Raw genomic sequence first — 22,590 nt, forward strand, 5'->3', positions numbered from 1 at the left:
TGCCCACATGATGTACTAAAGGAGAAGGATGCAGTGCTCATGAACTCGAGGAGTTTACAATTTGACGAGAGAAGCAAAAATGTACGCTTTTGTGCGTATGTGTGTGTGTATATATATATTTCCATCTGTCTCAAATAGTCTGTCAACTTATAACAGTTTAATGTAACAGCATGCTTTTTACATTTGCACGTAATATACTCCTGAGTATAATAGTTAATTTTATGAAAGACAGAACTAAGAATTGAAGTGACCTCTCTCTACTGGAAAGCTGAGCCAAAAGCAAGGCAAAGAAATGTTACAGGGATAAAAATAAAACTTGAATTAAGGTTCAACAACATAGTTCTAGAACTACGGGGTGGAAAGATGGCCCAGCAGTTCATCTGAACAATACCTTGATGTTTCAAGTGACTTAAACCTCAAGATGAAGCAAAGCGTGAGGTAGTTTGTTCCAAGAAGCCTAATGCAGCCTCTAAGGATAGTGATAGACAAACGTGGGTTTGAACTGAACCAGTTCTCTTATACTCTGTCCAGGCAGGCCACATGCATCAGGAGTATTGCATTAGGTAATATTTTCAGACTGAATATCATCTAGGAGATGATGAGCAGCATGGGAAGAAATGGATGAGAGCCATCTGTTAAGAGTGAAGTTCAGGGACACCTAGGGATGTTGACCCCAGAGAAGGAAAGACAGAGAAGAGATAGAGTCATTCATTGTTTTAAGATATGTAGAGTAGAAGAAGCTGAACACATATTCTGTGCTGTCTCAAGGGATGGAAAGTGTGGGCAGGAAAATAGATGGACTGGATATGAGAAAGGACTTTCTAACAATCACAACTGCCTATTGATGGAGTGGAAAGCCTTGGGAAGTAGGGAGCTCGTGAAGATTAGGCCTTAAAACCCAGACCAAAAGGATGCTGAAAATTGAGTGTTGCCATAGATAGATGCTTGGATTTGATGATCCTGATGTACTTACCGTGTTGAGGTTCTCAAGAGATGCCAAATGGATGTGAAAGCAAAGCCTGATTCTATCACTTCCTAATAGTGTGGCCTTGAAAAAGTTATTTCTCCTTCCAACCTATTTCCTCATCTTTAAAATAGATTCAATACAGTGCTTGTAAGTACAGTGTAATAAGCACTCTATAAGAGGTAGTTAGTATTGCTCTAACCTTACACACCTGCTCTTCCTTCTGTTTTAGTCTGAGAAATGAGCTTAAGATCAGCTGGTATAATCCTGATGTAGTGCTCAGTTCACAGTTCCTTGGTATTGTTAGCCAGGGTTTCATTTTTCAGCTGAGTGACAAGCAGCTGGAATCAGAGTGTGTGGCAAAAACAACAAAAATGTTCTAATCTACTTTGGTTAGTTATGGCCATAGAACTTCCACAGTAATATTTGATTCTTGCATTTTAGGAAAATACCTGGTTATAATGTGCATATTGCTTTACAAGACAATAATAATAATTTAAAAATAATAATATTAACAGCAATAATTGCTAACATTTAAAGAGTGTGCTTATTGTGTGCCAGGGCCTGTGCTAAACATTTTAAATAGTAAACACTCAGGCACCGGCCAGGTGACGTAGCAGTTAAGTGTGCGTGCTCCGATTTGACAGCCCAGGGTTCGCAGGTTTGGATCCTGGGCATGGACCTAGTACCGCTTGTTAAGCCATTCTGTGGTGGCATCCCACACAAAATACAGGAAGACTGGCAACAGATGTTAGCTCAGGGCCAGTCTTCCTCACCAAAAAAGTAAATAAATAAATAAACCATCAGTGTTTCCTACCATTATCATTATAATAGGTGAATTAAACACATTATAGTCTTTAAACCTCAAATAACTTTCTGAGGTGCCATCCCTATTTTATACATAGGGAAACTGGTACTTAAGTTGTTACTTGCACAAGGGCACGTCAGTAATAAATGACAGAGATAAAATTAGGATTTTTCACCTTAACTTTCACTGTGCTTCCTGACTCCAGAATCAGAATTCTTTGCAGTTAGTTCACCAACTGTTTTCCACCTTTGCTGGCCATGACCGTCAGTAAGAAATACATTTAATTACATTTTGTATCACAACTTACTGTACTTGTGCTCTTCTCTTTCTCTCTTAGTCTTTCTCTCTCTCCCTCGTTCTTAAATACCTAGGTCTTACAAAGCACTGTTTATCCTTATTACACACAACACACTCTGATTTTTCCATTCTATTGTTTTTCATTTAAAAAATACCCAGGTCAGACCTATTAAATTGATTTCACATCTTACCAAGTAATCATTACTAATTACAATTTAAAAACTAATGCAGACTTGTTCTTTCTCTTCCTGTAGGAATAAAAAATCTATCCATTGGATGAATTATAGTAGTCATATATGTAAAAGGATTTGCTTCTTACTCTTTTGAGATGATCCCGTGAAACGGTGTCATTTCATAACGGCAGAGGTTATGGTGAAGGAGAAGCACATTATATGAATCATGTTGTCCAAATGAATTACTGCTGTCATCTGAATTAAAACAGATACATTGTTCCAAATCATAGTCCTAAGTGACTTGAACATTTCCATCGGAGACTGTGAATTATTGTGTAATGGAAGCTAAATAGTTGTAGTTTTTCATTTTAGAACAGCCATAGCTGTCAGGTCCAGATTGTACACGAAAGCCAAGTTGTGCCATGAAAAATACAACGTGAGAGCCAGCAGACCGCACAGATTCCATGAATGAGCCAGACTTCTTGGGAGGTCACTGCTCAGACCTGGGCATTGAGGGAGCAGGTCTAACTTACTTTAGTGATTTTTTTCCACCCATCTCTTCTGGATACTTCCCATTGAGTACGCCTATTTGTTTAATGGGTGTTTGAAACCTTTCTGCTCTCTGCTCTGGGCTTGGGTTTGATAGCAGAAACAGAAGCAGGAATTCCAAAAGTCCATTGGTTGGGAACAACTGTTCCTTAGGAGTTTAATATTGGTTCTTTGCAGGAAATCATGCCAAAGACTGATTAGCTCTGTCCAGTAAAAATAAAGCATTTTTATAGCTGATTTTAAAATTCTGTGTCTGCCGTATCTTTGAAGCATTCCTTTAACTGGTTATGAATAAATATATTGCACTTTTGCTCTTCTTCCTTGCTATAATTTCTCTTTCTACAAGAAGTTATTGTGGTGGGCTTTATGATCTTCCTGACAAGATTTACCTGTTGGCATGTTCCCTGGCAGGACATTCCTGCAAATGGCTGTAGTTCAGGGACACTTTCCTTTCATACAGTACACATTTGCTGAGTGATGGTGTGTGTCAGGGACCAAGAGCCCAGAAGATGAATGAGACATTGGTCCCCTTTAGACACTCATTGCAGAGTCAGACATATAAAGAAAACTGCAAAATAGTGTGTTAAATGCCATAATAATGGTTAGCTAGAAATATAGTGGTAAAATAAGTGGCCGGGTCTGTTTTGGGCGTTAATGGCTTCACAAATCAGGAAGGGCTCAATTTGTGTCTTAAAGGTGAGAGAAGGTGTTATTCCAGGCAGAGGGAACAACATGGAGCAATTCTGGACTGTCTGGAGTGTCCAGGTGGATGGGGTATGGGGTGGAAGGAAATGAGATTGGAGAGACAAGTGGAAGGATCATGAGATGGCCATGTGTGTCTACTGGAGCTTGTTCGGGTCCTCATGCCACTTCCTTTGAACCAACTCTGGATGCTGGCACACCCATCTGATCGTGTATAGGCCAGGTTTTTCTGAGTAGCGGCTCTCAGGCCTCTGCTGAGGAGAATGGCTGGTGCTCCCTTTGCAATTGTTCTTGGACCTGCTGAGACTTTCTGTTGGAGACAGAACAGATGTTACGCTTGATTCATGACCTTGGGTGACTAGTTACATCTCTGGTCCCAGCTCCTGGTTCTACAGCAGATGCATTTTTGGAAGAGTCAAAGCCAAAAGTGCCAGTGTGCTGCTGGTTTACATTGTTGCCCTCTCTGGACTGTCTCTGCACTGGGGCAAGATTACAGATCTACATGCACTGCAGCTTTGCACAGCTTATGTGAAGACTGTGCCAGTTGGTGAGAAGCTTAGATTTTCTTAGCTAGGTCTCCTGCTATTTTAATTAAACTTTGCTTTTAACAGCTCTTCCTGTTTCCACTCTCCTGGGGGCTAGATGTATTTTTTTTTTTTTGCTTTTCAACTCATTGCCACATGTTGGACACTGTTAATGGATGTAACAAATTATAATCGTTCACTGCTGAGCTCTTCTTGCACAATCATCAAAGCTCCATTGGAAGTAGAAACACCATTTACTCATTTAACAAATATTTATTATTAAGATACTATGTGTAGTAACTGGCATGTGCTCTGTAGGTTCTGGCTTCTGTGTTGAGTAAGGCAGGCAGGATCCTGTCTGCCCTGCGAGTGTTACAGTCTAGTTGGGGAGATAGATATTAACCCTATAATTAAGGTCACGTGTGATGAAACCTACTCCTCAGAAAGATGGGACAGTACATCTGTGGCTATAGAACATGCCTAAGATTTTGAGCAGGCGGCTTGCCAGAACTGACCCCAAAACCAAAAATTCCCTATGCAACCTACAGTCCAGAAGGATCTCCTGAAACTCCAGGGCTACTCCTGTATTCTCTTTTAATATCTATATATATTTCCATGTTTTTCTTTTCTGTTGCAACCCTCCATAGGTGCCTGGGATTTCACCTCTCTTGGACTCTGAAGTGTAGATGCATAAAAGGAGGACAAGGGGATGTAGCAATGGCCATGGAACCAAGAGCTCCTCCTTTCTGACACCCTCCCTCTTTTCTCCTTGATCCTAGCTTGTTCTTATTATCTGACCAAAGAACTATCCTAAGTTTAACCTATAACTATATATGTTGAGTGATACCTTCCAAATACCAGTCTCATACATTTTTTATTTTAGTGAACCAACTTTCCTTTAGATATTGGATATTTATCAGTAATGTACATACAATATCTATACCTTGCATCAGAACCCTTCAGTTGAGCCATTCACACACATTTTTTTAAACAGTATGTTAAAGAATATTATAATTTTTCATATTATCTTGAATTTTCACAGTAATACAGATGTCACATTTTTACTGCTTTTTTTTTTAGAGTTCCTAAAATAGATGTTTCTGATTCTATGTATATCACTTGCTTTATATTATGGGCAGTGTCTAAATTAATGTTCTTACAAAGGGGAGAAAAATTGACATGATTTTTCTTCTCTGTCTTGAAGAAACTGCATAGCAATTTGTTCACAAATCTCAATAATTTGTTCTAAAACTAACATTTAGCTGTATTGCTATTGACACAGCTGAGTCACTAAGCACATTTAAATATAGAAATTTTGAAAGAACCTCCTATCGGTAGCGTAAAAACAGCGTGTAACAACAGACTAGTCTCATTGCAGTGTTTTTTCACTGCAAGTCAACAGCTACATACTTACCAAAAATGCAAGCCTTATACATAGGCACACTGATTTTGACTGTAGCCAGATGAGGATTCTTCCTTTGTTTTCTTGTCAAAGCCTGGTCTCATATTTATCTGTGCCTTGTCCATGCCTCTGGTACTGTCGACAGAGCAAGTGGGCACATTTCATCTCAATCACGAAAAGAAGATGAATGCAGGGTGCTGTGCAGATGTGTCAGAGGTTAGAACCATTTAATGGGATGAAATGCGAATGAAAATTGGAAAACAATCCAAGAAAGCTATAGAAGATGAGACCAGGAGAAACTCAATTAGAGAAAACCATAGACTTTCCTCCTTCTGGGCCCTGTTTTCTTTGCCCTATTGTAGTTACTTATTTGGTTATAAATAGGAAAGCAAAGAGTTTATTGTTTCCATTGTGAAGAAAGGTAAGGTGGTTGCAAGGATTTCATTCATATGCTCTAATGCTTATGTATAGTCCCTCTAAACTGATCAACCCAACTTAATTGCCTAAGTACGGCATTGTCTGTATGATTTAACAATATTGGTGAAAGGAAAAAGTGAGATTTATCCTGGAAAGTTGAAAGAAGACAGAAGTTCCCTAGGGTGCTTTTCCCATGGTAAACTTGTCATAATAAACGTAGTTAGGAGTTTTTAGGTCACATATAGGAAAAAGCAACAACAAAGCTAAACTTAGATCCTGATCCATCTTCCTTTGTTTGGTCTGTTTCACTTCCATCACCTAGAATACGTGTTTTGCCAAGGGAAAAAATTCAGCTATTTTGTTATCAAATGTGCAATTATCTGTGCAACATCAATGAAATTATTTTCTTGGTAAACCTCAAATTGGCCGTGAGAATCAGAGTGCATTCGCTTGAGGAGACAGTGAGCTGTGTGCTTTGCTTATTTTCTTAGGAGGTTACTGAAGGCTGCTGCTCCTTCTGGGGTGCATTTGTGTCTGGGTGGATGTGGCTTTACTTCCATTTTCATATTCTGATATGGGAGAAATCAGAAAAAGGAAAAAGGGTTCCCTTTGACGTGGAGAAAAAGTTCTCCAAAAATGGAAATTTCCACAAAGTTTCGGCATAAAAGAAGAGGAGTTCAAGTGGATGAAATATTGGATTAAAGTATAACTAATTTCTGACAGCACATTCACCTGAAAATGCTCTTACTCAAAGCACTAAAGGTTATGTTCTGACATTCCGTTTAAAAATCCCACAGCACCTTTCAAAGCTGAGGAATTCGGTTTTGTGGACGATTTTTAATTTAATTAATGTTATTTCCTCATGTAGTACAGTCTTTCTTTTCAAGAAAATTGTCAGCACCATCTCTCTGTCAACAACATTTTGTCTTACCACAAATGTTTTGTCATTGAGTCAAGTGGTTAAAATAAAATTAGGAAAAATAAAGATTTTTATATATGAGGTCAGCTATTATCTGTCTCCATGGCAAACTGTAGTATTGTTTTCTACTTTTGTTTTTTTCCCCCCAACAATGATACAAATCTTACAATATTTAGTCGGTCAAAAATATGATCAGAAACTGCTGGTTGGATATAATTGATACAACCTTTCTGAAATGCAGTTGATTCAAATGCTTTTGAAAATGGACATATGCTTTGACCCATTAATTCTGCTTCTAAGAATTTATCCTAAAAAATAATTGAAAAATGATAGAGTTGCAAGGTTATCCATCTAAGTGTGTTATAATAGTGAAAAATAAATATAACTTAGCAAATGACCTAGCAAGAGGAGTTTCATTAAATAAGTGATAAACATTATATGAGTATTTCAACAAATGTTTCTTGAGCATATAGTGGATGCTAGCCACTCCTCTAGGGTATGCAACAAGGATGTAACAGACAAGTTCTTGCACACAGGAAGCTTGGATTTGACTGTGTTGGTGGACTAGTGAGTAAGTGGCCATTAATACACGGTCATTAACAGTAAATCATATAAAACTATAGTTATTGATGTGGAAAGATACTCAGTGTGCAGTGGTAAGTGAGGATCCACAATTACACAGAAATATGATCCTTTGGGCTGAAAATAATGTAGAACAGAGGCAGTATATCAAGGCTATTAACAGTTATTATCTCTTGACCATGAGAGAATGAGTGTTTTTTTTTAAACTTATTTATATTGCATATTTTCTTTTTTTTTTTTTTTTTAAAAGATTGGAACCTGAGCTAACAACTGTTGCCAATCTTCTTTTTATTTTGCTTCTGCTTTTTCTCCCCAAATTCCCCCGGGACATAGTTGTATATTTTAGTTGTGGGTCCTTTTAGTTGTGGCATGTGGGATGCCACCTCAACACGGCCTGACAAACAGTGCCATGTCCACACCCAGGCTCCAAACCAGCGAAACCCTGGGCTGCGGAAGCAGAGCGCGCAAACTTAACCACTTGGCCACAGGGCAGGCCCCTATATTGCGTATTTTCTTCTGCAATGAAGTCTTAAATTTTTTTAAAACACAAAGATTTATGTAATAGTCAATTTGAATGCTCCAAAAGTTTCTGCTAGGCAAAAGATGGATTTTCTTTCTTTCTTTCTCTTCCTTCCTTCTTCTCTCCCTCCCTTCCTTCCTTTCCCTCTTTCTTTCTCTCTCTGTCTCTCTCTCTTTTTCTATCCTCTATCTATTTGTCTATCACCGTAATATAGGAATAGAAAAAAACACTTCTGCTTCCCTCAGATAGGTATTCCTTTGTTTTTCTACCATTGTCTCAGAAAATATTTTTAGATATCTAACCAAAATGCTTTGTGCTGAAGTATATGCTCATTTCTTCTTCTAAAGAAATAGAATCCAACTAATTATTGCCCTTCATGTAATAACCTCCATGTTTTCAGACACAACAAAACAACGTCTTGACTTAATTTCATATATTGCCTGAGAGCATTTTTTCCATTGCTTTAGATTCCAACCTTCCTTTCTCTTCCGCTGTGTGTATCCATATCATTTTACTGTGTATGGTGAGCATGCAAATGAGCACAGACCACAGAAAGGCTTTGAGCCTGGGAATAGTGGGGGGTATAGGAAAGACAAAAACACTGAATTCAAGCTGGATGTGTTGCTCACAGCCTGGTACTCTGTCTGTTTCTTGTTTTCAGGCTGTTGGTGTCTGGTGCCAGCTACACAGACTAGAATTAGTCTAGAGAGAGAAAACAGATGTATGTTTTGAGCCCATTAAAAACTGGTCCTGAAAAGTTTGTCTTTAAAAAATCAAATACCAAGGTATATGTTTACTGAGCATATAGAGCTTAATGGCCAGGGAGACTCCTAAGCATGCAGCTATGTTTAAGAATTCCTGGGTCCTAAACATTCAAGGAGAGCTGTCCATTTTCATTAACTCCAAATAAAAGCTTGAATTCAGCCTGCAGCCCTTTGCCTTCATCTTCTGTGCAGCTCTCTAGCTTTGAGCCTTGTGAAATAACAGGGAATGAAGGCAGCTTGCATTTCAGTACATAATTGTTCCTCACAACTGTGTTGTGGGTTTTTCTTCTCCTTCTGCAAAGATGAAAGATGTCTAATCAATAGGAGTTGGCATGAGGAGGAGGGAACAGAGTAGAACAAAAGTGTCCAGGGCGGATGCGAAGCAGCAGATGAGAGCCCACAGAGAGAGAGCGCCTTGCTGGCCCTTTATCTGGGGGCCCGGAGGCATGGATTCCGACTGCCTATGGTGTGTACCTGTGAGCAGCGCAGCATTTAAGTGCATGATAAAATCAACTGACGTCTTCATCAGGCTGCGTCTTGGTTTCAAGCCTTGAGGATATTAACCATGACACCATCTGCATTCTAGGTAGCAAAGGGACAACCCAAAACTGGGCATGACTTTTAAGAAAATTGTCTTATCAAATAGGATAATTCACAGATGGAGAGTTGAATTTCAGAGCCAGTTAACTTTCCATTCTGCGTATGCATTAGAGAAGTCTAACATTGATCACAAGCTCCATCTATCCCTATTTTATTTTGCCTAGTGATCACAGAATAGCAAAATATCTAATTGACTTAAGTTTTGTTTTTTCTAATGTAGCTATTCCTCAGGGTGCTTGTCTATAAAGAGCCAGACATCCCAATTTGCCTGAATTTACCAAATGTTATGATGTAATCTTTCCTTTATTTATTCAACACTTATAGAGTTTCCAATTGCTAGCCACCATCCTAGGATAGACAAAAGCAAGACAGAATGGTCCCTACCCATAGGGAGCTCATAGTAGAATGCTAGAGGGGCAAAAATTAAGTGTCAAAATAAAAGCAGAAGGGACACCCCCCAGCCCAGGCTGTCTGAGTGAGGCACAATCTCTGAATCTGAAATCTCCTTGAACCTTGAGGAACAGCGAAGGAGGTTTAGGAAGACAGAGGCTGAAGGAGCAGAGTGTGTAACCTCCTTTGCAGAAAGGCAAAGAAGAGATGGATATTTAAGGAAGAATCAGTCCCCCAGTTCCCCTGGTCTCAAACCAGTGCAACATCTGAAAATCTTCTGAGAAGCTACAAAAATGGATTCAGAATCATACATTGCAGCAGCTTTTAGAAATGAAGGAAAGTAATGAAACTATTGAATTTCCTATTACCAAAGAGCCGACAGGAGCCCACTGCGAGGAGTGCATGGGCATAGAATTGCCTTCTTTTTCATGATAATGGACACATGTGGACAGATCAGCGGGCAACTTCTGTAATGAAAAGAGTGTGTGACTCCTATTCAGTGTTCCAGATTCCAGGTCTGACTTTGCCACTTGATTAGCTGGGCAATTCATTTAAAATCCTCAATTTAAAAAGTACCTTAAAGTATATATTTAAATATATTATATATGAAGTATATGATATATAAAGTATATAAAGGTGTATGCACATATAATATGTGTAACTAAGATGTTTTAGAAGCCTTTTAAATGTCTAAGTTAAGATTCTATCCACCCACAATTTCTCTGCTTATTTTGGCCCATCCCGTTTCAGCTCATTTCTGTTGTGTCCTATGTTTCAGACTGGTAGCAATTATAGATATGATCATAAGAGTGCGTGGAGTGACCCTGGTGCAGCCTATGAGGATAAAATCCCCTTTCTTTCCTTAATTATTACCATGCTTTGCTCATAACAGTGATCCCTCTTAAGACATTAAAAGCCTTATCCAAGTCCGGGGATGAATAGGAAAAGAAAGAAAAGTGTATTCCTGTGATCCTTCTGAAGGCAAGCGAGAATTGGCTAAAGTGGTTACGGAGCCCATGGAGGAATTCCACCTGCTCTCAGAAGTAAAATAAGACTTTGATTCCATGGACGCCCAGTTGATGTCAGAGAATTGGTTATGAGAAAGGGAAATACGCACATTTATTCTCCCCTTCATCTTCCTCCTCTTCTGAATTCCTAGGTGATGGGAGATATAAAAGAAAAAAAGAATTTGATTCTTGAAGAAATAAGCAATTTAAAAGTGTACTTGGGAGGCCGACCCGGTGGCATAGCAGTTTAGTTTGCGCGCTCTGCTTTGGCGGCCCAGGGTTCGCTGTTTCAGATCCTGGGTGTCAAGTCACACTGTGGCAGGCATGCCACACATAAAGTAGAGGCAGATGGGCATGGATGTTAGCTCAGGGCCAATCTTCCTCAGCAAAAAGAGGACGATTGGTGGTGGATGTTGGCTCAGGGCTAATATTCCTCAAAAAGAAAAGAAATGCACTTGGATGTTAACGCTAGGAGAGGCTGGTGAAGGGTGCACTGGAACTATCAGTACATTGCTTTGCACTTTCTTGTGAATCTATAGTTCTTTCCAAATAAAAAGTTAACAAATTTTTTAAGTGCACTGAGAATTGGGAGTTAAAATTTTGACTGATTAGAAATAAGAATTAAATAAGTATGTATGAGTAAACAGACTGCATTAAGGGCATTGACAAGGAATATGCCATCAGGGTGTTTTTAAAGTTGTTGTTTTGTCTTGTTCTTTTTAATTTTTAACTGCCATAGAATCCATAATACTTATCTCAGCGGGGGAGTTTTCGTTGTGTTAGAAGCACATGACCCCCAAAGCATTCCCTGAGCTATTTGTTGGCATGTTGTTTTCCGGCTGTTGTGGATGTTTGGGTGTCATTCTTTTGGGACAAGGTGTCATTTGAGACCTGAGATGTGGCATATGGGGATATGGCTGGAAAGTAAATAAGGTGAGTAATGCAGCATGAAATATTTATCTGATTATAAATAGCTCCGTACATTTTCCTCTTTCATCTCAAATATTTCAATCTTACTTGATGAGAGTGATGTACATATATTTTCTTCTAATATTTGTTTGTGAATCAGAAAGAACAATTATAGCTAACATGTGTTTCATGCTGGGATCAACTAATTCCAGTTCAAGCTGTGCACCACTCTGCAGAAATAAATAAATAAGTAAATAAATAAATAAATTGCTGTTTGTGTACCTGCTTATATGCTTGAGTATTAAGATGCCCTAACAATTCCAGTCTACTACTGCCTTTATTTTGCCACAAATACAAATGAAACAGGAAAATAAAAATTTAATAAATATAAGCATATCACAAAAATCAAGAGTATAAAAATTCCCAATGGTATTTCTAAAGATTTTTTTTTTTTTTTTGAGGAATATCAGCCCTGAGCCAACATCTGCTGCCAGTCCTCCTCTTTTTTGCTGAGGAAGACTGGCTCTGAGCTAACATCCATGCCCATCTTCCTCTACTTTATATGTAGGATGCCTGCCACAGCATGGCCTGCCAAGCGGTGCCATGTCTGCACCTGGGATCCGAACCGGCGAACCCTGGGCCGCCAAAGCAGAACACACACACTTAACTACTGCGCCAGTGGGTCGGCCCCTAAAGAATTGTTTTAAATGACATTTTCATAAATATCAGCATAAAATTTGAGCATCTCAATTGAATCCCCTTTGAGCATTTCCATGATAGGTGAAAATGTGAGGGATAGGATGCAGCCCCATCTGGGATATTCCACTTGAGTTCTTTTCACTGACCAACACTACCTGGAACATCCTCGAAGCTTACTGTGGATGGTTTAAATGAGATTTTTAAGTCACCCATTTCTACCCCCACTCAGTACACACTTGTGAATGGACAGAGGTCATATCCTGTTGATTCAGAGGCACATGAGGATGGAATTCTTAGACAAGAAAGGAAAATCCCTGGAAGTAGAGGGTCATATTCTATATTTGAAGAGCTGTCACAGGTGAATGGTGGTTTGCAGACTTCTTTATTCTGGGACGTGACTGAGGGTGTAGGTAGAAATAGCATTCGAAATTAGAGAGACCAAAATTTTGCCTCAGTGTGATGAACTTTGCATTAGCTGATACTCCTGAATAAATAATGAGGGCACTGTCACCAACTGGGAGCAGAGGCTGGGTGTCGGGTCAGGCATATTGTGGGAGGGATGCTTTCATTAGGGCTTGGTTATACCTAGCGATCTTTGAAGTCCATTCCTGGTCTGATTGAGTAAGGCTGGCTTATCTCATCAGTGAGGTACAGCTAACTTGCTGCTGATTCAGTGTCAGGACTTAAATTCGTTCATGAACCTATATTTATTGAATGCCTGCTACACGCCAGGCTCTGTTGTGGGCAGTAAGACTGCAGAGATTAAACAACCACATAGAGCCTGTAGCGCCTACTTTCTGTAAGAGGGAGATGGAAGGAGACTCCTTTCTGGAGATCAGTGCTCCAGGACTGTGTTGGGTAATGGGCTAAGAATATGTCACAAACATTTATATTCTGTGTATTTCTACATTCAACATGGAGAACTCAAAGGGAAAGTATAATATACTCAATATTGTTTGTCCAGGTAATGACACTTCTCTATCGGAGGGAAAAAAATTTCTTTGGACAAGAAATACTATGTGGATTTGATATCCATATGGGTTAAGAAGACAATATTGGGGGCCAGCCTGGTGGCTCAGTGGTTAAGTTCGCACATTCCTCTTTGGTGGCCCTGGGGTTCACCAGTTCGGATCCTGGATGCGGACATGGAACCGCTTGGCAAAAGCCATGCTGTGGTAGGTGTCCCACATATAAAGTAGAGGGAGATGGGCACAGATGTTAGCTCAGGGCCGGTCTTCCTCAGCAAAAAGAGGAGGCTTGGCAGCAGATATTAGCTCAGGGCTAATATTCCTCAAAAAAAAAAAAAAGGCAATATTGTATTTTGGTTAACAATTGATCTCGAGTTTCACTGACCAAGATTTGAGCACTTGATCTTCTATTTACAGGCTGAGTGATCATCGGCAAGTTACTTAACCTATATCTTTGTTTCCTTACCTGTAATATGTGGATAAAATAGTAACTACTTCTTGAGGGCTTGGCATGAATATGTATTTGCTGAATGAACAAGGGTTTTAGAAAATTTAATGAAGATGCATTTATTTCACCTATCATAGTACCAGGCACACAATGATTAAATAGTGGGTGTGGAAGTGATAAAGGTGGTAAAACTGTCCCTGTTTGGAAATAATACCATCTTCTATGTAGAAAGTTCTATGGAATTTGTAAAAACTCTCATAACTAATAAGAGAGTTTAACAAGGTTGCAGGAAACAAGATCAATATACAAAAATCAATCATATTATATATACTGACAACAAAAAAGTTGAAATTAAAATTAATAATGCCATTTACAATAGCATCAAAATATAAAATGTTTAGGGATAGATTTGGCAGAAGATGTGCAAGATCTGTGTACTGAAAAGCATTGCTTAGAGAAATAAAAGAAAACAAATAGATATACCATTTTCATGGATCAGTAGAATCAAAGTTGTTAAGGTGTCAGCTCTTTCCAAAATGATCTATAGAGTCAACACAATCCCAGTAAATATACTAGTAGGTTTTTCTAAATTTCATATGGAGTCTAAAGATGATTCTACAATTCATATGGAAACACAAAGCATCTGGAATATCCCAAACAAGTTTGAAAAAGAACAGCACAATTTTAAGACTTATGTTTCCTGATTTCTAGACTAATTATGAAGTTACATTAATTAAGACAGTGTGATATGGATGTGCAGATAGACAAATGGATCAATGGAACAGAATGGAGAGTCCAGAAATAGACTCATGCATACATGGTCAATTGCTTTTTGACAAAGAGGCAAAGGCAATTCAATGGAAAAAAGATAGTCTTTTCAACAAATGGGGCTGAAACAATGAATATCTACATACAAAAAAAATGAACCTAGATCTATACCTTGAGTCATATACAAACATTAACTCCAAATTGATCATACTTATAAATATAAAACCTGAGACTATAAACTTCTAGAAGAAAATACAGGAGAAAAATCTTTGTAACTTTGAGTTAGGCAAAGATTTCTTAGACACATACCAAAAGCTCATGATCTATAAAAGAAAAATTGATAAATTAGATATCATTAAAATTAAAAATTTCTGGTCTTCAAAAGGTATTATTAAGAGAATGGAAAGACAAGCCATGGACTGAGGAAAAATATTTGCAAATGACATATCTGATACAAGAATTTTATCCAGAACATATAGAGAATTCTGAAAACTCAATAATAAGAAAACAAACAATCCAATTTTAAAAATGGATGAAAAATTTCAACATTTACCCAAAGAACAGAGGGAGATGGAAAATAAGCACTTTCAAAGATGCTCAACATCATCAGGAAATGCGAATTAAAAGCAGGATATACCACTACATACTCATTAGAATGTCTAAAATTAAGGTAACTGACTATGGCAAGTATGCCACAGGTGAAGATGCAGAGCAACTGGAATGCTCCATGCTTACTACTAGTGAGAATGGAAAATGGTGTAAGTGTACACCTGCCATGTGATATAACCATTCTCTTCCTAGGTAATTATTTGAGTAATGAAGGTACTTCCATGCAGAACTTGTATTTGAAATGTTCTTAGCAGCTTTATTTGTAACATGTGAAAACTGAAAGCAACCTAAATGTCCAAAAAGTCAAGGGTTAAAAAAAATTATGGTGTTCTTGTATAGTGGAATACTACTCAGAAATATAAAAGTATGATGTCTTATTATATATACAACATTGGCTGAATCTCAAAATAATTATTCTGGGTGAAAGAAGGCAGACTGAAAGAATACATACTATATGATTCCATTTTTATAAAATTCTAGAAAATATAAATTAATCTGTAGTGACAGAAAGCTAGTCTGGTTGCCCGAGAGTAGGGAAAATTGGGAGCATTTTTAATTGGATTAAAAGTGGGAAGGAGAATACTTTTGGGGATAATGGTTGTGTTTTTTTTATCTTGATTGTGGTGATGGTTTCACAGATATCAAAACTTGCCGAATTGTTTACTTTACTATGTGCAGTTTATTGTATGTGAATTATGCCTCAATTAAAAATAATAATAAAGAATGTATAGTAGTTGTCACAAAGATAAGGGCTCATTTTTGGCAGTCCTTGGGCCACCTCAAAGTAAATTTTTGCTTGATAGAAAAGGTCATATGGATTTACATTTTTAGTTGTAACCATGAAGATCATAATGAGGTGTGAAGCACAGAAGGAAGCAAGGGAATGCTGTCATTAGGCATTGGTTGTATTAATATGGTTAATATGGAGTCTTGGATGAATCTTGTAATAATTGTCAACACAGTTCAGAGTCATGCTTTTCACTTTCTCCAATTTTTGGATCATGAGACTGATGCCTGAACATTATGTTCCAGAATACTCATTACACTTCTAGTTAATGAGTGAATATAGCCATAGACATATTTTATCTTAGAGAGAATTCTAATTTCTAGGGGCATGTCTGATCTTTCATTTAAAAATAGAGTAAAATTCCACCCATATATTTTAATTTGCATTTGTGGGTGCCTCTCATCCAAGGACTTCTCAAAATCATTTAATATCCAAAGCCTGTGATATACTATCTTCCAGTTTGACAGGTGCAAGAAAAGAGAATTAAGTGACTTCCAAGGATCACAAAGCAATTCTATGACTGGAAATTTGTATGTGTGTGCGTGTGTACACCTGAACACATATGCTTGCTTGTGTGTGCATGTGAGTGCATTTGTGGGGGGGAATCAGGCAAGGTACAAACAAAGCTGACTAAACTTCTTTGATTTTGTTGCTTATTAAGTTCTCTTTTTAGTGGCCTTGCTTTGCTCTTCCCCAAACAGACCAGATATTTTCATGAAAAGGTATCATGGGCAAGTCACAAAAACTATGCGAGAATGCCACGTGACCAGAGAAGAAAAAATATCCAACAGGACAGTCCATCCCAAACTTCTTTCCTCTCCAGATTGTCCCTTGCTTTGGGGTGTGGTTACTATTTACAAGGCTTTGGTATCGCTTTTGATTCACATTGATTTAACATGTACTCAGCATCTACTACATTGCAAGCAGTTTGCCAAACTCTTGGCATACATTTAATTACATGATCACAACACTGAGATATGGGTAGTAAAACTGGGCTTGCTTAGTTTAAACAGCTTGTCCAGGGTCAAACAGGTAGTGAGTAATGGAGTCTAGATTTGAAATTGGAGCATTCGAGGCAGACAGACCTGAGTTTTTCTACAGTTAGCCGTGCGACCTTGGGCAAGTTACCTACTCACATTTGAGACTTGATGCCCTCATCAATAAGAGAGGATTATAAAGCTTACATTATAGAGAAGTTGTGTTGCAAGTCTCATAGCACATTATAAATGCTCAGAAAATGCTGTTTCCCTTGCCTGCCTCCTCTCTCTGTTTCTAGATTCTTTGCCCTTCCCAGTGTATCAGTCTAAATTAGAGGAGACAGAGTCCTCCTGGCTGTTGGCTGTGCAGTTATTCCCTCAGTGCAGACCTCCTCATTAGAGATCTGTCCTCACAACAAGGCTGTGAGTCCCTTGAAGACAGAGATTCCTTCTCTTTTACCTATGTTACTCCAGGGTCCAGTAGATGCTTGTGAATTGAATTGACAGGTCTCATGCAAGAGGTGATTCCCAGAACCTTTAGAGCATTTTTTGCAACCTATATCCCTCATCCCGGATACTGCCTGCCTACTCTTTGTCTCCATTCCAGAGATTACTTGATTTCCGGTTACTTGACCACCCTCTGACTTGAAGCGCTCCAATTCTTCTGGGTGGCAGCACCACCCATGTGGTGCACAGTGGCTCATGGCTATGACTGCTATGAATGTCCCATGAAACTAGTGTGGTGTCTCTAATAGACCTATGCCCTGTACTTGTGGATGTGCTCATACCTGGCCAGGTCTCCAGACCTCAGAGCCTTCTCTGGACCTTATTGCCATGTTGACATTCTACCCTGTCTTACCCAGTTTATGTCTACTCATTAATCATTCAATCAGTGGACACAGAGCATTATGTTTACAATCATTGTTTTTTACTCTTTCTGTTTTTCTACCCACTCTGTTATCTGCTATCTACTCTTCTAATGCCATACTGGCATTTCTATTTTGACTTCCGGGTATCACCCATGAATTTACAGTAACCCATTATGTTTTACATATTTCCATTGAGAATACTTAAGATTATCTTTTGTTGCATGGCATAACACTATGCAAGGTTCTTTGGTGGATAAGTTTGGAGTTGAAACTTCAACATCAGTTGGGTTACCTCCCTTTGAGCTGTTCTGAGTTTTAGGCAACTTTAAGTATTCCAGCCTAACTGTTTCTGGACAGATGGCCTCCTTTCTCTTGGTTGCTATACTTGGTAGTTTGCTTAATTATGCAGGGTCTGTAGACAAATTATGTACCTAATGCAATCAAAACCCAGATAGGAATACAGAAGATAGAAGATTCAGGCCAGAATTGGAGAACTGTTCCTGACTCCTATCATGGGTGTCTTTTAGAGTATAGAGTTTACGTTAATCTCATGCCTTCCATGAGTATCCTGACTACTCTTAGAGTTTTTGTAGGCTGAACCCCAGAGTTTCCCCATCACCATGGAAAGTGCTTATGGGCCTGTTCCTATAGTAAGTTTCTAGAGCTTGGTGATTTGAGTGAGGGCTGTAAAGGCATTAAAGAGCACTGTGTATTCTCGTTGGCTTTTCTGGAAGACATCCAGTTTCCTGGTTGGCACTCGTTTCAACCATGAAATGAGAAAGATGGGAGGGAGCAGTTTAGACATTTTTCTGCTTCTAATTTAAAACGATTGTCCGTGAGTATCTCTCAAAGTGGCTCAGAGTTTATTTAGGGCCCTCTGTAGCATTCTTGAGGGGGCTGGAGCTTATTTAGAAAGTGTGTTGGTATGGCTTCTTCTCTGATTGTTTGGAATAACTGTGACACTTGACTTTCAGGGAAATACTATGAAGGAGGCTTATGTCTTTGCATGCAAAATATTTTCCATCCTAACAGGCAAAAGAACATTTGAAAGGTCTTTTTCGTTTTTGTGAAGGAAAGATAAAATAATTTACCCTGGGAGAGCTTTTTGTTGCATAGGAAATCAATTCAATATCAAGTCAGTGGAGATATTGGGCTGATATTGTACTCATTTCCCATGCAACATGGGAAGTGTTTTGACCTCTGGCCCTCTTTCTTCCCATTGCTTTCTATTGTCTCTTCTCTGTTATGTATGCATGTGTTGATATGTCTATCCAAAAAATTCAAATAAAGGATTTGTGAATGTAATTCTGCTTCTCAAAAGGTAGAACTATTTAACGTGATTTTGCAGAAAATAATTTTCTTATGTAAAGAGAAACGTCTTAATTTAATCTTGTATTGTGGATTTTTTTTCATATGCCAAAATCACTTAGTGCAGCCCTATTGAATTTGGGATGATTTACTTGATGTCTTCAAGTTTTTCTGTAGTAGTTATACTCTCTCTGTTGTCTCTTAGGAGTCATCTCTACTGCAGACATTCTTGATCGCGAGACAACAGGGTCGTACTGGCTGACAGTGTATGCCACGGATCGGGGCGTTGTTCCACTCTATTCCACTATTGAGGTCTACATTGAAATTGAAGATGTGAATGACAATGCCCCGCTGACCTCGGAACCTATTTATTATCCTGTTGTCATGGAAAACTCTCCGAAGGATGTATCTGTCATTCAGATCCAGGCTGAGGATCCTGACTCCAGTTCCAATGAAAAACTGACATACAGGATTACAAGTGGGAATCCTCAGAATTTTTTTGCCATGAATATCAAAACAGGTAAGAGAATGCTCATATGACCTTTTTAAATTGGTAGTCCAGCTTTTAAATCCATCAGCCTAGCATTTGCTTATTTGTATTATTTTATTTATCTCCTTATTGATTTTATTGTGTAGAGAATCTCTTTCTTTCTGGGGTCGCCTTTGAAAGGGTGAACATTCTCCTTGTCTGGTTGGTATGTTTTGATTTCAGCTGACATCAAGGTGAAGTGATCTAATAGAAATTAGAGGCTTTCACAGAGAGCCTTAGACTTGCTTTATTCAAAATAAAAAACAGTGATTCCCAGTGCACTCACAGGGCCAGCTGCTGCCTTTCTGTTTCTTTGGGGAGAGTAATCTGGCCCATGCTGGGTTCCATGGGTAAGCTGGCTTTGTGACACCTCTACTTCTAGGAACTTCTCCTTTGCTTGGCCTTAGTCAGCTTACTGTAAATGATCTCCTTAAAGCCTTAAGTTTAAGCCTCAAATTTCTTGTGATTCCCGTACTACCCATCAGTGAAGTGACAATGCTTAGAAGAACTGCCAGTGTCTCAATCTTTACATAAAATATACAAAATTTTAATTTTCTGGTCTTTTGCTTAAAAAGTTTCTGGGGATAGTACTGAAAACTTAGTTTGTTGACTAAGGATTGGAAAGAGTAGGTGGAGAGTTTGGTTGAATGCATTGTGAGACAAGTCTGTACACTGGAAAAATGCTTTGCAGAGGAAATCTCAGAGGTTCCTTATTTTCCTGTGATTTGCCTCTTTTAGAGCGGAACAAGGGAGTCAAATGCTCAGTGAGAGTTGTGATGAATAGAGTTTGAGTTAATTGAAATTTAGAAGAATATAAATAAAATAATATTGCTATTTTGCCTAGGCAAATGAGTTGATACTGGTGAAGTTAGGCTAGGTTGATATTTGTTGGTATGGACACACACGGCTTTCCTGACAAACTACTGACAGAGTTGATAGTCCTTTCTCCTGCCTGTTATTTATTAAAGCAGAACTGTACCACTGACCCCACGTGTTTTATAAATGTCAGCTTCCCATTAACATAATTTGAAGAGAATGCTCAGTTTTTTGGAAACTGCTGATTTTCTCTAATGATGAGTGGGTCAGTCATTTGGTTAAGCAGAGGTTGGCATTCTACAGTGGTGAATCAGGATGTGACTCAGATTTCATTGTAAGAAGAGTGGTCATCAGCTATCGGTGTCTGATTGAGGCCTACTTAAACTTGAAGGAGAAGACATAGAGATTTGAAGCTAGCCCATCCTTTCAGTGCCCCATTAAGTAGGAGAAACTGCGCATGTACAGGAGGAGCCCTTGAGCTGTGCTGGGAAGCCCCTCCTGGTTCACTTTCTCAGTATAGCAAAGAGCTCCGTGTAATATGGTGATAGAGACGTGAATTCAGATACTTTAGAAAGTCAAGAAAGAGAGAGAGAGAAAAAAAGGCACAGTAAAGAAGTTGAGGGCACACCCATCTTCAGATTTCACAGCCCCTGTGGAATCTGAAACCTCTGTGGTCAGATTCTGTGTCTTCCGTGTTAATTCCATGGCCGCTGAAGTCATGAATAGTGAGCCCAGCACCCTCTTTTTGTTAAGTTTAAGGACCCTGCAAAAGGGCAGTTTCAACTCTTCTCTTCTTCTGCTTATGACTGAAAATAAAGAAAGAATCAATGCCACAGGGAAGAATTTGCATTGGATGTGAAGAATATAGATTGCATGTTATATGCAGAGGAGAATATGTAGACTCATGTAACTAAAACTATCTTTTATACAGTTTTTAAAACTTTGCATGTGAATTCTCAGAAAGTACTTATTATCACAATTTGGCTTGTATTGCATAATGAGAGCCTTAATCATATTTATAATTTCTCTGTCTTTGCCAAAGATTTTTACAAGCATTTGTGCCAGCAATGACATTTAAGACCAACTTTTCTAATTGTCTAAAGGAAATATATAGCATACTTTGTAATTTTCAGACATATGATTAGAAAATACTGGATTTTGTTTATCCATTTATTCACTCACCAAGCATTTATTGTGCCCACTAGTTCTCAAACAAGATCTAATAAATAGATTTATAGACTTAAGATATGATGTAAACCTTTCAGGGACCCAGAGGTATGTGAAATTAACAAAATAATTAACAAATATTCATGAAAGTGAAAGAGTGCAATAATGGATTACGGTAGAAGCGTTTCACTCAATATGGGGTTGGCGAGAGTGATGGTCAGGGAGTGCTTCATAGAGGAGGTAACATCTGGGGTTGGAAGTCCTAGATTTCAAATCCTTGCTCTGCTCTTCCTAACTGGGAATCACCATGGACCACAGCAAGGTAAACATACACTAAATCAGACAGTCCTGGCCTCACCAGCTTTGTGAACTCAGGCAAGTTATTGAACCTCTCTGAACTTTACTTTTCAGTGAGAAAAAGATTGTTGCAAGGAATATGAGAGTCCTCATGTGAAGTGCCTAGCACGGTGCCTGGCACATGGAAACTCTGCAGCTGAAGTTGATACCCCATCCTGACTGCTTAACTCCGGTTACAGGCATGCCATTTAATGTCCTTGGACCTCAGGCTGTTACCTAGAAAACAGGAATGACCTTGCTTGTTTCACAGGGGTTCCTCATGAAGACTGTCATGATGTGTTTGAAGGTTATTGGTAAACTGCAAAGCTCTAGAATAATCATGTTATCACTATGCCTGTTTCTGTTGAGATTGGCAGAACCACAGCCTGGTATAATTCTCGTTAAGCTGGTTGCTGTATCATGATGCCTGTGGAGCAACCTTCAGCCAGCTCAGCAGTCTCTATGACATGCTTAAATTTTTTTTTTTTAAGATTTTATGTTTTTCCTTTTTCTCCCCAAAGCCCCCCAGTACATAGTTGTATATTCTTAGTTGTGGGTCCTTCTAGTTGTGGCATGTGGGACGCCACCTCAGCATGGTTTGATGAGTGGTACCATGTCCGCGCCCAGGATTCGAACCGACAAAACCCTGGGCCGCCTGCAGCGGAGTGCACAAACTTAACCACTCAGCCACGGGGCTGGCCCCGACATGCTTTAATTTTTGACATTTCTTCCTGTCTCTCTAATGTCATTTGTCTGAAATAGTTATGTTAATGTAGCACTTT

The 22,590-nt window shown here is 38.8% G+C and overlaps 1 protein-coding gene across 1 annotated transcript in view; it reads left to right on the forward strand.

The window, feature by feature from the left end:
- Positions 1–22,590, forward strand: part of FAT3 (FAT atypical cadherin 3) — a 615,042-nt gene that overhangs the window by 257,914 nt on the left and 334,538 nt on the right. The window contains 1 exon segment of the mRNA XM_046684612.1: positions 19,166–19,480. Within this exon segment, the coding sequence (XP_046540568.1) occupies positions 19,166–19,480 (315 nt within the window).

This window comes from Equus quagga, chromosome 14 (genome assembly GCF_021613505.1).
Source record: "Equus quagga isolate Etosha38 chromosome 14, UCLA_HA_Equagga_1.0, whole genome shotgun sequence".
NCBI lineage: Eukaryota > Metazoa > Chordata > Mammalia > Perissodactyla > Equidae > Equus > Equus quagga.